Here is a 15,953-nt window from a genome sequence, read left to right as displayed (position 1 = left end):
AAACCATGCTCGCTTATCACACCGAGAACCATGCCTATGTAAACCGGGTGGTGAAACCGACGTATTGTACCGATCAATCCGTGACAAAACAAAACAAAAAAAAAATTAAAAACAAAAAACAAAAAAATAAATAAACCTGTATGCTAATCGAATCACCGGCCGAGACGTAACAGACACAGTAATAACGAATCGAACAAAACGTATAAAGTCAAAAAAGCGCCTCGATCGGACATCGACACCCGGCAGAGGAGTGTGCACGATAGTCAACCTATAACTTGCTGTGCCCCCGATAAAAAGTATACCGGTGGCTCCCTCTGTTCCTTGGGAGGGGCGCGCGCCCCCTGCGTACACAAATACGCGCGGCATAAATGTTTCCGCTTCTCTGTTGCTTCTCCTATCCGTTGAAAAACGACCCCCGGTGTCTCGTAAGTAAAATGAGGTTCAACCACAAGGTCCGCCAGAGCCCGGCTCGTACTACACTCACCTCGGGGCGGCAGCGAGCCTGCCCGACCTACGGAACGATCTTGAACGAAGAACCGGCCTTAAGGGAAACGCCATTAGATTCGAAAAGGTCATCTACACCGGAAAGGAGGGGAAAACCACCCAGGGATGTCCGATGGCTAAGTGGGTAAGCGAATTAAACGGCTGTCGGGTTCAAAGCGAGTCCCATTCACTCATCTCAGACCCGCGAACCGATTCCATCTGTCACTTGTGCCACCCACGCGTGCGCAGACACGCCACGCACCCATCGTGCGCCGCTGATCCGGAATGCCAATCAGGTTCAGGTTCTGTCCGCACGCTCGGGCGCCACCGTTGTCTCCACATAACCTGTAAACGTACTTTTAGTTTCTGTACCAGTTTTTCTTTGCTGTTAATTTAATCCTGCGTTTATACGTTTGTTGCTTTTCCTCGCGATACCATGATTTACTATTATTATTATTATTATTATTATTATTATTACTACTACTACTACTACTATTATTATTATTATTATTAATATTATTATTGTCGATTAACATTGATTGTTACCAAATATTCGATGTAGCTCAATTTAGGGGTTAAGTCTTCGTGCGTCCGTTGAAGACGGACCGTTCGTACGCTCTTTTTATATGAATTTTGTCGAGCAGTGAATTAACGCCCGTTTATTGTATCGGAAAATTATTCGTTTCGCGCGATTGCGGATGTAATTCTGTAACGCTCAATCCCGGTGGCGATCGCGCTGCGAATAACTGGCGGGAATTTGGCCATTTACATTTCAGAGTTTTTTTTTGGATAGTTTATTATATAGAGAGAGACGGATTTAATATATTTGAATCGATTTTTAAGTATTATAACCGACCACGAGTATTTATTTCACGCGTGACCAATACTTTAAGTAATTTTGATCCGTTAGTTGGTAAGGTTACCGGTCGTGTGCTCGAACGTGTTTTTGTCCGGGGAGAAACGAGTTTGTAAGCTTTTGTATCCGCGTCGAATTTTGCACGACCATCGAACTGGACAATAAACGTGGGGCTGGACGTTCGTTAGGCTTATTTTTATTTTAGTGCTGATCTTTTTCATATATTTATATTTGACGAGTAAATCGAGGATCGACACAAATCGTCTTTGGAATACTCATTTTGCGATAAGTAGCCATTTAATTGATTAGCTTAACCATCTACCATTGACAATCTCCTTGACCACTTAATTAACGATAAATAGGACGTAAGTAGTGAATAAAATGCCCGCCGGATAGCAACCGTACAAATTACACTAATTAATATATTGTCAACTCGTGTTCCGAGTACCATGGAAAAATCTGTTCTTGTAAAACCCTCGATGGAACGTAAGAGAATAAAATAAATTGACATTTTTTCTTCGAAATCTGAGCTCTGAAAACTACCCACTGTGATGATCCTTGATCGTACCTAACCAAACACCGATCCGAATCCCGCTTGCGAATCGCTTTGAATCGTCGGCTCGAGTCTCGCTCTGTGGTCCACGTTGGTGATGGTGATTGTAATATCAGTGATTCGCTAGATAATCCGACGATCCGGTCTGGAGGAGAAGATCCTGACCATAGTGAAACACCGGCAAGGCCACAAGTGCCCTACAGCCTGGATCGTCGTGGCGATGGTTGCCTGGGAGGGGGTGCCGACCCACGAAGCCGACCGGATCTATTCCCTGTTGAGCCACAAACTGAACCGTTTCGGTCTGCCGACGACCAGGAGATGCGGGACCAACGAGCCGAGGACCTGCGCCTGCCAAGGACTCGATCCTGATACCTGCGGCGCCAGCTTCTCCTTCGGCTGTTCCTGGTCCATGTACTACAACGGCTGCAAGTACGCCAGAAGCAAAACCGTCCGTAAATTTCGACTGTCAGTACGATCGGAGGTGAGCTATCGCGAGCAAAGTAGAGGGGGAGACCCGGACGGTAAGCTCGAGGCCCATGCCGGTTGCAATGACATAAATCAGTTTTGTGTCCGGCGGGGCGTGGTCGCGAGGCGATAACACACCGGCCACCTGTTGCTTTCAGGAGCAAGAAGTCGAAGAAAGAATGCACGTCCTGGCGACGCTTTTGTCGCCGCTTTACCTCAGCCTTGCACCAGAAGCCTTCAACAATCAGACGCAGTTCGAACGGGAAGCGAGCGAGTGCCGTTTAGGGTTCAAACCTGGCCGGCCGTTTTCCGGCGTCACAGCCTGCATCGACTTCTGCGCGCACTCTCATCGTGACCTGCACAACATGAACAATGGATGCACCGTGGTGAGTAGCGCGATGACCGATGGAGCCTGCTGCGAAATCCGGATTGCAAGACGGATCTGTTCCCCGCAGGTGGTGACGTTGACGAAACACCGGTCGCTATCGAAGCCTGACGACGAACAGTTACACGTGCTACCTCTTTACATTATGGACACCACTGACGAGACCGGGTCGAAGGAGGGACAGGAGGAGAAGGTCCGCGCTGGCCATGTAGAAGTACTAACAAAGTAAGTTGGTAGCTTCTGGTAGCTCCACCTAGTGGATAAAATAACAACGTTGCTCACGTGATCACGGTTTACAGATACCCCTGCGAGGTAAGGGTCCGCTCAGTTCCCCTCCAACCCTGCAGACGGCACGGGAAAAAGCGGAAAGAGGACGAGCCGGACACAGCTAGCAGCAAGAAGGACGGCTCGAAGGGTTCCACCGAGAAGACGTCGGATCAGAATCGCGGGCCGAGTCACCAGGACCCGGTTAGGTCTCAGATGAGGGACCCCCAGCTGTCTCTGGAGATGGCGTCGATGTTCGAGGGCATGGACGCGCAGTTGCAGAGCTCCCAGGTGTCCTCGACGGTGCTAGACAGTCCTGTGTCCATGTACCAAGGGTGGGGCTACCAGAACGAACAACAGTGGAGCAGGAACGGCTGGCTCGACCAGCGGAAGAACAACTGGCTAAATCCCTGGGGCGAGTACTCGTTCGGTGGGCTGGACCGGGATGCGAAGGTGGACCCCGACAGCACCAGTCTGGACGACACAAGGCCTAGAAGCGCGGTCTCCCAGGAGGAGCATCGACCCGGCTCTAGGAACCTGCCGAACTCCACCATGGACTCGCCGAGGAGTTGCTATCCTCATTCGCCAAGGGCGCATCCCGTTTCACCGAGGAGTTCCCACGCGGGGACACCTGCGGATCCCTACGCCATGTCACCGAGGAGCTGTCCACCCGCGCCGCAGGACCAGAGGATGGCGTCGCCGAGGAGCTCGTACCCCGAGGCCGGCTATCCTGGCAGGGGCTATCAGAACGTCTACGACAACAGACAGGGCAGCGCGTCCCCTAAGATCGGCTCGTACCCGCCTCACCTGGACCAGAGGAATGTGCTAGTCCGCTCGAATCAGCAACACGGCCAGAACAACCTGCGCAACGTCGTACAGGCCTGCGACCAATCGAAATTACCGTTCCCGAAGCTACCACAAGATTCTAGTCAGAAGTATCCAGTGACGCAGAACTACTTAGAGGCTCAGAGGTCGCAGGCCGAGCCGTTCCCGAACCGGGTCCAAGGACACTACCCGGCCCACCCTGTCCAGCCGGCGAGGAACTTCCCGTATCAGGGTCATCACAGCGACCCCAACGACGCTTTCTCCGGCGGGCTCTCGGTGTCGTCCTGCATGGACAACAACGCTAGTCACAAACCGTTTGGCGCCACCAACCCGGACCTCTTGCTCCACAGCTCCGCGCATCTGACCCCCAACAATCAGCCGCACGAACCTCAGAATTACGGGTCGGTGGATCAGAGGAAGTACCGTCAACAGAAGCCGGAACAGAAGACTGGCATCAATCAGATGTCACCGGCGCCGTCCGATCAGGCAGGAGGAGGAGGCTGGAACATGTTGGGCTCCTGGTACCCGGACCAGCAGCAGGGTTACAGCAATCAGGTCCATGTTGAGAGGAACCATCAACCGCCAGTAGATCACCAGAAAACGTTGAATTGGAACGACAGAATGCAGCAGCCGGATCAGTCGAAGCAGCACTGCTGGGAGGCACCGTCCGACCCCTCGCCCTTCCGGGTGCCGAAGGGCAGGCCTCCGTCGAGGACCGCATCCAGCCAGAACCCCACGGACAATACATATCAAAATTCTTCCAATAGGACGTTCCTTAAGCCGCAGGATCCAGCGCGAAACGCGTACGCAGATAGTCCGAGCAACCACGTCCAGAGCAGTGGACCCCATAGCAATCAGAGGAGGCCGGACTGGCCGGAGGACAAGACGAAGGAGGGCTACCACGACACCAGGCAGCCAGCGAGTAATACGAACGCCAATTGCTTCCCGTGGCCCGAGGAGGTGAAGCAGGTCCAAGACTTTCACGGGATGCCCGGCCTTGGACATCCGCACGCGTCCTTCCCGCAGTACGGCTACCCGACGTACCCTGTCTTCGACAAGCCGTACTCCAACTCCTGGGAAGGCTACAACTACCATCAGCCGTACCACGGTCAGACGGCCGAGTACCCGCCGCAGTTCTATCAGCAGCCAAAGAGGGAAGCCTGCTTCCCCTCGCCTCAGTACCCCTATCAAGGAGTGCCCCCTTACCAGAGCCTTAACCCCAGCTGGGCCAGGTGGGACACTCCTCGATGGGACATCTATGGCCCGCCTCCGTACTTCCCAGTGATACCAGAGCCACCTCCGAAGGCCGAGCCCCTGGGCGAGGTTGCCGACTATTCCGACAACGAGGAGTGCTTCAAGGACTCGCAGATGGGTGGCATTGCGATCGCCTTGGGCCATGGCAGCGTGCTGTTCGAGTGCGCCAAGCACGAGATGCACGCTACCACGGCTCTCAAGAAGCCGAACCGACTGAACCCGACCAGGATCAGCCTGGTGTTCTACCAACACCGGAACCTGAACCGGCCGAAGCACGGCTGGGACGAGTGGGAGGAGAAGATGCGGCTGAGGAAGCTAGGCGTCACTGCCACCACTGCCACCACCAGCAGCAGCAGCAACACCTCCACCGCGTCGCAGCCGTCGACGCCATCGACGCCGACCAGTCCTGCCACCACCACTGACAAGGCCACCCCCGTCCCCCACGTGCCGAACGTTCCCAGTTCGCAGTTCATGATGAGATCGCCAACCTACACCACGATGACCTGGACCACGCTGTTCCCCATGCACCCGTGCATGATAACTGGCCCGTATCAGGAAGGTGGCGCCATCGGATGAGTGACCGTCGGTGGCCACGGTTCCAGCCATCGATGATGAACCGTGCCAGGATTCGTTCGGTCGATCTCGCTGACACTTGGAGGACGCGTCGACAGAGGACGCTAGGCCGCTGGACCCAGGCCGAGAGGAGGACGGGCAGCAGCTGGAGGAGCGGTACTCCTGAAGGGATCAAACTAACCGTCGAGGGAGCTTCCTCGACTAGCCATCGTCGTCCCGTAGATGTCTCTACAGTCGTGTAACGACGGGACGTACACACACGAACACAACACGTTTGCACTGCCATTTTTCTATTTCACGTTTTTGCGGGGAGCACGAGGCTCAAACGGAGACCTGACGGGCGAACCAAGGGACACACGACGAACACGGGGAAACGAGAGGACGGACACGGACGCGGAGTTTTAAATCGGGGCTTCCCTTTTTTGATACCGATCTTTTACACGAATCATGGATGTGTGGTCGACGTTCGCCGAACCGATCCAGCGTCTGGAACACGCCGAAGAGGATGCAGAAGGCAGCTGAGAACAGGTCTTAAGGTCGGGCCGCCTTATGCGCGGTCGGATCTCGCCAGAGTGGATCACCGTGTGGATGAATGAGAGACGTATCCGGTTGATTGTACATGTGTTTTCCTTTCTCGAAACGACGGTTTCGTGTTGGTAGAGAGTCGTGATCGTATTTAGCTAGTCCAAGCCTAGAGACGACGAGCGGTTCAAGCCGGTACAAATTCCTGTACAAAGCCAGTTTACGATTGTGTATAGTCACGCAGCAGACGGGTCGTCGATCTGCCATTTTCTTTTCCGCACATTGTCCTCGGTTATTTAGCGATTCACCCTAGGTAAACACCCACGGGCAGGGTAGACACTCCCGGACAAAGCAACCCTCCCACACCTACCCACCCCACAACACCCGCGAGAAAAAGGACGTTTTGAAGGTCGTGTGCACAATCTCGACGAGACGAACATATACTCACGCACACATGTACACTGATACACTCACGGGGACAAAGAGACACAAACACACACAAACACACAGACACACGAAAATGATCTCAAGTTTTTAAGATAATTAAACGATAATCGTCGACGTTTAATTTCTTCTCAAATTTCCTACTTCCCTCCCCCCCTCTCTGTCTCGCTTTCTCTCTCTCCACCATCTGTCTTTCTACGCTGTTTCCCTTTGTTTGTTTTCGTTCGCCTATTGTACATTGCGCTTCTTAATCATCGTATTTATTTGTAAACGTTTTTGCACGTGTTTGCACCCACGTAGGCTCTATCATTACCGTGTACCGATTAATTAAGGGAGAAACCCCGGGGTGGGGGTTTCGCGGATCACAGACACGACACACGGAGGTTAAAGAGCACACACGAAACCCTACACACAGCCACACAGAACTATATTATACGGACGCGTGTATACGCGGGTAATTAATTACTAACAATTCTCGTCCTTCGGGTCGGCGCTGAGTACAAAGCATCTTTTATCTAACCTAATGTCGAGAGGTGAGACGCGCGCGCGGGCGAGTTGACGAGGGAGGCGAAAGGGAGGAAAGAAGCGAGAGCATTGAGAGAGCTTGAACGAGGGAGGGGGGACAGGCGCGCGACGGTATGGAGGGGGAGGGTGCGCGCGTCCCAGGTTGTCGTCTTCTTCGTCAGTCACAGTTCTTCCGACTGTATTTTCCAAGCCTTTTAGAGTCTAGCTCTTGGCCCTGCGAGCGCGGGGCCCGGATATCAGTTTTCTCGGGGCCCGAGAGGCGGGCCCCTCTCCGAGAGACAGCAGAGAACGAGGCCGTCGCTCTTCGGCGGACGAGGAGGACGGCGGTTCCCATCGGGTTCGAGAGAGTGCCAGAGCCAAACACGTCGACGACCCGCGTCGTTTTCTTCGCCCCTGCAACACGCAGCTATTCCCCTCACTCCGGGGCCACTCGTGTCTCCTCGAGTTACCCCGACTGGTCTCTCTTGTCCGTTTCTCCCTTCTTTCTCTCTGCCTCGTTTCCAGCCATCGAGTAGTCGGTCAGTGATCGGATAGAGGGTCATAGATCCGCGACGATACGATACGGAGGTAGCCGAGAGGACAGAGACGCGGTCCGAGGACTCTTAACTTGTTCGTCCCCTAATCCGGCGCTGTCCACGGTGGGGGAGCCTCGCTCGCCGGCTTCCCCTTCCACGCGCCCTTCTGCCGAACCGAGCAAAGACACAGCAAGTCTCTCTGCCGTTCTCGCGTTGGGGCGCGATAGTGGGGATACCGGTTGTCTTCAGTTCCCCTCCCGTGGAGAGCACAGAATCTACACGACCACAATTTATTTATTCGTTCGCGGGACGATCGTTCTTGTTACGCGAATCGACGCGGGCTCCTCCCTCCTCCGTTTTGGCTGTCGACACCACTGGCCGATGACCGGGTCACCGGATGCCGGCCGGCGCAGGTGGCACTTCGGGCGGCACAGAAGCCGCAGAGAGGGGAAGACGCGTCCGGGACCCTCGCCCATCGGAGTATTATAAGAATCATTAATATATTATCATTCATTATTATCATAACGTAGTAGTAATAATAATTATTAGCGGCAAAACAGTAATAATTAGCGATATAATCTAATTTAATCGATTATTTATTAATTAAGTTCTTGATGAAACGTGTTGTTCTAGTTGCTATTTCTATTAGTTCGTTTCTGTCCTCTTCTTTCTCGTCTCTTTTTTTCGTTTGCCACCTTCTTCTGTTCTCCCGTCTTTCTCTTCGGTTTTTAATCACGCAAGCGGTCGATTCGTCCAGCCCGGTTCGAGGACCCCCGGTCTCAGAAGCGTGCTTCTGCGGTTTATCATTTTCTTTCTTGTTTTTGGAAAAATATTTTCGCGCTCGACGTTTCTCACGCTAGTCCGTGCTAGGTTCTCGATTTCGATCGAGACAGACAGACATCGCGCCACCGGTTTTTTGTTCACGCGCGACTCCGGGATCCCCTAGATCGTGTACGGAACGACGGGGCAGTCGACGATCGATCGTCGCCAGAGATCTATTTTTTAATCCTGATCGGCGTCTCGCGACGGGCGATGTTCCGCTCGTGGACGGGGCCCGATCACGGCCAGTCAATTAAGCGGAAATCTTTCTGGCGGGAGAGGTTAGTTCCCGATCGATCCGTTCAGGAAAAACGCCGAGTTGTCTCCACGAGATCTTCGACGTCCGTTTCTTTCTTCTCGCTGACTCTTTCCGTTTCGGACCTCTGCCGGTCGGCGAGCACATTCCTTCTCACTCCCGGCGCCCTCTGGGGCGACTTCCGGTTCGGCCACGAACGCATCCCTCCGGTAGAATTCGCTGGACCGTCCCGCCGATAGTGCAATCGCGGACACGCTGACGATTTCGTTCCGCCGATGATTCTTCCATGGTTTCAAACGACAATCAAAACGTTTAACGATCGATTCCCAATTGTAAATAACGAGTCACGGGCAATTTTCGAGTTCTAGTGCTTCAAGTTTCAAAGAAGTGACGGTTTTACTGCATCGCGTCAGCGTCGAGGAATTGAACCGTTTCGAACGATTCCTATGTTTATTTCGAGCCCTAACCTAGAACGGCGCGCACGTGCCCGGCCAGACACCGCGTGTTGCAATCGGAACCACTGGACGAATGGGAAATTTTAGGTTATGAGTCTATCACGGAATGAAGAATTAATCAAGCACAGTCTTTTGAAACGCGACGAGGAATTCCTCTTGGTTGAATTCGAATCAGAAACAAAGAACCGCGAACTAGTAAACTAGAAAGTTTGACAATAATTCTTCAAGCACGGTCTTTTTAAACGCGGCGACGAATTCTTTTTAGTTGAATTTTAATCGTAATTAACCCTCTGCACTCGAAGCCATTTTAATTATAAAACTAAAATCATTTTTCTAACTTATGGTATTTCCATTTTATGTGAAAAAGCGTATTTTATGCATACAAAATTGGTTCTGGCAGCTCAGTTATGCGTGTAACAATTTTATAAGTCTAGACTTTGATAATATGAAAATTATCTCGGAAGGTGATATAACAATCTTAACTTTAAATCTAAGTTTTAACTGTGAATCTAAAATAATTTTTCTGACTAGTGATATTTCCATTTTATGTGACAAAGCGCATTTTATGCACACAAAATTGGTTCTGGCGGCTAAGTTACGCTTGTAACAATTTTATAAATCTAGACACTGATAATATGAAAATTATCTCGGAACGTGATACAACAATTTTAACAATAAATCTAAGTTTTAACTGTAAATCTGAAATAATTTCGTTATGCATATGGAATCGAGTCTTGTGAATCAGTTACACTTTTAACAATTTTATAAATCTAGGCTCTGACAATATAAAAGTTATCATGGAACGTGATGCACCAATTTTCTTGTTGTCTCAGAGTCCCCGCTCGAGTGCAAACGGTTAAAGATCCACGAACCAGCGAACTTTCTTACGGACAAAATTCTTCGAGCACAGTCATCTTAATCGCAGCGACGAATTCCTCTCAGTTAAGTTTGAATCATAAAGCCATGAAGTAACCGCGTCGATCACACTTCACTCGCGCACGTTTTGTTCTCCGATCACGGCCCACGAACTCTGACAGAGCCGAGCCGCAGTGCGCGCAGCGCGACGAGTCAGCGAACGCGAGCGGCGCGCATGGACGACGATCACGTGACCGCCGCTGGCGGCCGAAGCTATTGGCCGGCAACTGGACGGCTCAGGCGCGGCTTTCGGGGGTCCTTGGAGGGGGCCCTCGTCCTGCGAGCCTGCGACGTGAACGTGGACTTGCCAGCGTTGTAAACTTGATCGCTGACACGTTCGGCTGGACGTACTTTCAGAGCTGCTCTTTCAAGATGGCTTCGCGGTCGCGATCGGCGAATATCGGGGATCGATCGTGCCGCTTCCACGCGCGATCAGGGCGATGACACGGGAGGAGAGCTATTTTTCGAGGGTTTGGGGGGACGAAAGGCAATAAAAGGGGTGGGAAGGCGAAGAGGTGAATACGGAGCTGTCGTTGCCGCTTCTTTTCTTCGTTTCCAGATTTTCTGCTTGCCACAGGAACGGCGGAAACTCGGGATTCTAACGCGACGATGCCAAAATAGTATTAAAGCTGGACGCTGCGAGGGAAAGAGCGGGAAAGGAAGGTTAGAAATTTAAGGGCGCGCGCGCGCGGCGGCGGGGATTTATTGTTGCGGTTAAGCTGTTGCGCGCACACACACATACAAACACACACACACATAAACACACGGGTGGTCGCGCGCGCCGTCCGTGATCGCAGTCGATCGATTTGTTTCCGAGGAAGAACGGCCGTGCGTAGAGAAAACAAAGGAACGAGAAAATTGAAAATTTTATTTCGAAGGTCGCGAGTTTTTGAGCGTGTGGAACGGAATGAGAGGGAGAGAGAGAAAGGGAAAAAAGAGAGGGAGAGAAAGAGCGAGCGCGCGCGCGATCGAGTAAGAAAGAAAGAAAGAGGTTGAAAACTGTATTTTTTCTTCCAATGCCAAAAAGATGCCATTTTGTTTTGTACGAAAAAACCTACGAAAAACTTACAAAAAAAGAAGATATAAATAAATAAATAAATAAATAAAAGTAATAATAGTAACGATAACTGAAGTGAAATAGCGGAACGATGATGATGATGATGATGATGATGATGATGATGATGATGATAATGATGATGATGATGATGATAATGATGATGATGATCATAATGATCACGATGATGATGATAATGATAATGACGACGATGATGATGATGATAATGATGATGCAGGAGATGATAATAATGATGACGCTGGAGATGATGATGATGATGATGATGTTGGAGATGATGATGATGAAGATAATGATGATGATGATGATGATGGTGATGACGAAGGGGTGTGTGAAAGTTTGAGATGGTGAAGTGAAGCGAGGAAGAACAAATTTTTTAAATAGTTTGTAGCGAACGTATCTATATATATACTATATAACACTATATAGTGTATATATACATAATATATATATTATATATATAAATATATATAGATGTAATTACGACGACAAGATACAAAAGTGAAAATTACAAACCGCCGGAAATACAGTTAGCTGTATATTCTGTCTCGCGTGGGAAATAATAATAATAATAATAAAGAGAAAAGAAACAAAAGTGGAGGAGGAGGAGGAGGAGGAGGATGAAAGAATTGTGAAAACACTCATGTCCGCCTTATGAAAACGATTGATGCAGATTGAAACAATTGGGATGATCGATTCGATGCGAGTCGACCGACAAAAATGATAAATAGTAATAATAGTTGATCGACTGGTTGTGCGGCTGTCCGATCGCCGCGGGGAAGAAAGAGATCGCGTCTTTCTCTGAGGACAGGGAACGGATGGGAGAGAAGGACGAATGGTTTTTCGTTTCGACAACAGCATATAACGGGCCTGCGAAAATCGTGCGACGTTTTTATTATTATTATTATCGTTATTATGATTATCACTATTATTATTATTATTATGATTATTATTATTATTATTATTATTACTATTATTATTATTACTATTATTATTACTGTTGTACGCGAAGGAAATCAAACATGCGTCCGCGTCTACGTAACATGTACGTCGGCCCTTGCGCACAGGCGGGATCATCGAGCTTTCTCATTTGTTTTCTCAATAATTAATCGTCGCGTTCGGTTTACCAATTAGCGATTAATTAGCAAAAACGATGGAAAAGAAATGGAGAGACGCGATTGGACTACCTTGGAAGCAACTTGAACTTTCCCGGAAGAAAAAATTAACGCAGTACATATCATCTTCTTCTCTTACCGAATCGTTTTCAAAGTATCGCCAGAGTACGATTTCGTAACGGTAACGCTCGATCGATCGATCCTGTGGGCGCAGGCCGACTCGGACATTGTTGGTGAAAAGAAAGGAAACAAAAAAACGTACTCGACGAGAGAAGAAAAAGCGGAGATCGGCTCGCTCAGGATTTTTGCACTTTTGGTACCAAAATGTATCCCCTCTCCCCCCAGCCCCCGAAAAAAAATGGAAAAAAAGAATAGGGCATACGGAATATAGCGCTACGTATACACCGATAAACATATGTGTACATATATTTTTGGATGAAAGAACCACGAAGAAATTTTAAATCGAAATTCGGGCCGCGACGCGGGTCAGAGGTTGTTGCCTCGATCGATTACAAGTCCTCGGCGTCCCGATCGTCGACACGAGACGCGAACATACGGACGGAAAACGCGAGCTAGATTATTTATGAAATCGAGTAGGCTGCGGTTGCTCGCGACGCAAAGGACGCGCGTTATTCGAACGGGGAATCGGAACCGTGGCAGTCGGTCGATCGGGCCGGGTCTCAAATGGGCGGAGCGTGGAGCTGGTCACGTAACGCGGCGGTTGTATAGGAACGCGAGCAGCGCGCGCCGCGCGCCGCGAATCGGCGGCGTCCGTCGTGCCGCGTGATCTGTTCCCACCCCCCGTCGCCTTGAAATCTGGTCGAATCACTTGACCGCCGTGATCGGAACGGTGAGGAATCACTGTGCGACGATAGCGCCGCCGGGGAACACCTCGGCCGACGAAGATAAACCGCGGGTCACCGGGTAGGAAATCCATCGAGAGAACGGTCCCGGCCGCATCGGGCCGAAATGTATTTATGAATATTTATTTACGCGAGATTAAACGATGAAAAAGTAATCGCGACGAATGGGAGAAGAAAATCTAATATATTGACGATTTAAAGATAGATGGTCGTAAGTTAAATTGTAAGTTTTATAATGAGTATAAATAAATAAATATATATAAATATATATGTATAAATATATATATAAATATATATGTATAAATATATATATATAAATATATATATATAAATATATATGTATAAATATATATATAAATATATATGTATAAATATATATATATAAATATATATGTATAAATATATATATTTATATTTATATATATATATATTTTACAATATATATAAATATAAATATATATATTATATTTATATTTATATAGTATTATATTTATATATATATATTGTAAAGCGTTTAGCCGCCTTTCGCCGTTCGATCGCGCCAAAAGGAACCGCGTGAACGAAAAAAACGAGCCGAATCAGCGAAAGGGATGCGGCGAGACACCAGTGAAAAGAGTTTTTAAGCGAGAAACAATGGAACTCGATTGATCGATCAGCGGTGAACGAGAGTGTGAGAACGTGTGCGAAACCACGCGGTAGAAAAATATGAGTAAAATTGTTTGCGCGGAACAGAGTTTGTTTGTCGTAGCCGTGTACCGTGACGATGATGTGTAAACGTGACTTCCTTCCCCCCCCCCCCCCCTGTTTTACAGATTCTCGTTTCGTATGGTCTATTTTCGATGTGCATCGGTATCGCGCAGCTGGGCGTCCGTACGGGTACAAGGAATGCCGGGGCGTCGATCGGCGCGCATCTCGATCGTCTTTCGATCCGTCCGGATCTGTTCACGTTGGACAGTCGATGTGCGCGCGCGCGCGACGACGCGTGACGGGACGCGACCGTGTGAAGCGCGGGTGTGCTTGAACGATGAGTCACACACACACATATACATACATTCATACATACATATATACATACATACATACATACATACATACATACACACACAGGATCTACACGCATAGAGCACACTTACACACCGGACACAACAGAGCACACACATACGCACTCATACACAAACACGGAGATTCGGACACAGGTCACACACAAACACATCACATATACTCTCAAGTCACATACAGCATACACACACAGACATACATACATACATACACAGCATTCAAATACACACACAGAGTATGCTTAGTGTTTAGTAGCGACTTCGTAGACGATAAGTAATAAAATATACAACTGATCATTGCTATCGATGACTATTATCGACGTAAGAGGTACATTTAGATGATGAAATATGTTATAAGTAAGATGTAATTGTCCTTTGTGAATATACATAAGAGAGAAATGAGAAATACAAGAAACTTTTATGAGTAACACGGACTTGGTTCATTTCACCTTCTTCGAACAGTTGCATTGGTTTGTGTAATACATAAAAATGTATTTAGGCTTGCAGATTACAATTATTTGATGATAGCTTAAGGGTGCTGAGAGCTTAGCGTGCTAAGTAAGTAAAAAAAAGTCAGTTTTCCATTTTTCTAGATACGTAACCCCATTTCGAAAAATCAGACAAAATTATATGTTATTAACTATAACAAATGGCAAAAGCTGTGAAAATATAAAGGTGGTCACTTTACAACGTCAATATAAAATCGGCAATTTAAATATATATTTTTTGATTTTTCGAATATCGGTTTTATAATGAAAAAATCTGAAAAAATTCTCAAATGTGTATCTAAGGAGATAGAAACTTCATGACTTTTTTCAGAATTCTCTGTTCAATAAAATAGGAGAAACTACACAGGACAGGAAAGTAGCATAGCACAGAGTCGAACAAGTAACCGAGACAGGCAACCCCCACCACCGACTTCGATGAGCGTTGATCGTCGTGATCGATGACGATCGATATTTTTAATAAGTTCTTCAATTATTTAATGTCTCCAACTATTTATTTTGTAAGGTTTTTATCGAGTGCTCGCAAGACTGCTTCATCGTCTAAATTTGATTATAAAAAATGCCAACGAGATTTAAATAACAATAGAATTTTAATTGCACAAATCGATCGATGGGTCATCAAATCGAACTCCTTTTGTTGATGGATTCATTGTTTCTGGCTTCTTAATATTTAAAACAATTCCGTTTGTTATAGACATAATTGAGTATTGCCATTTAATTTATTAATGGAAATAATTAACCGCATCAAACGTACAGAGTTATTTTTATGACAGGAATGTGTCGGAGTATTATTGCATCGAAAATATTCTATTGATAAATTTGTTATTTCTAGCTGTTATTTAAATGTTTATGTTATGCTATATAAACGTTTATGTTTGAGAATGTATCATACAAATTGAATGTATCATAACAAAATGAAATGTATTGTATGAAAATTACAATTAAAATTACAGTTTAGTTGGACATAGTTAAGAGACATAGTTACACATAGTTAAATGTATCGTACGTTTCCAGAATTTGACACTGACGGCAGCACCAATGGCACTCACGAGTTAGTAAGAATCAAATGTACTATATTTTTTCGCTACCGAGGTATAGAGACGACAGGTCTGTCTCGGACAACACAGAAGTTTAGGTTATGTCAACAAGAATCGAGTATTCTGTATACTTCAATTCGGCTACGATTTATTATAATCATGTGGTAATGTAGAAACTAGTGTTCGTGATGAG

The 15,953-nt window shown here is 47.7% G+C and overlaps 1 protein-coding gene across 7 annotated transcripts in view; it reads left to right on the top strand.

The window, feature by feature from the left end:
- The window catches only part of Tet (tet methylcytosine dioxygenase-like), a 247,985-nt gene extending 233,340 nt beyond the window's left edge, over window positions 1–14,645 (top strand). For all 7 annotated transcript variants that reach the window (XM_076526256.1, XM_076526254.1, XM_076526257.1 and 4 more), the window contains 5 exons: window positions 453–628; window positions 2,020–2,373; window positions 2,516–2,743; window positions 2,813–2,967; window positions 3,042–14,645. In XM_076526256.1, the coding sequence (XP_076382371.1) occupies window positions 453–628; window positions 2,020–2,373; window positions 2,516–2,743; window positions 2,813–2,967; window positions 3,042–5,661 (3,533 nt within the window). In that variant the 3' untranslated portion in view covers window positions 5,662–14,645. The remainder of the gene's footprint in view (window positions 1–452; window positions 629–2,019; window positions 2,374–2,515; window positions 2,744–2,812; window positions 2,968–3,041) is intronic.
- Window positions 14,646–15,953: the final 1,308 nt, after the last annotated feature.

The sequence above is a fragment of the Megalopta genalis genome, chromosome 14 (genome assembly GCF_051020955.1).
Source record: "Megalopta genalis isolate 19385.01 chromosome 14, iyMegGena1_principal, whole genome shotgun sequence".
Lineage (NCBI taxonomy): Eukaryota > Metazoa > Arthropoda > Insecta > Hymenoptera > Halictidae > Megalopta > Megalopta genalis.
This window is presented reverse-complemented; position numbering and strand designations above follow the sequence as displayed.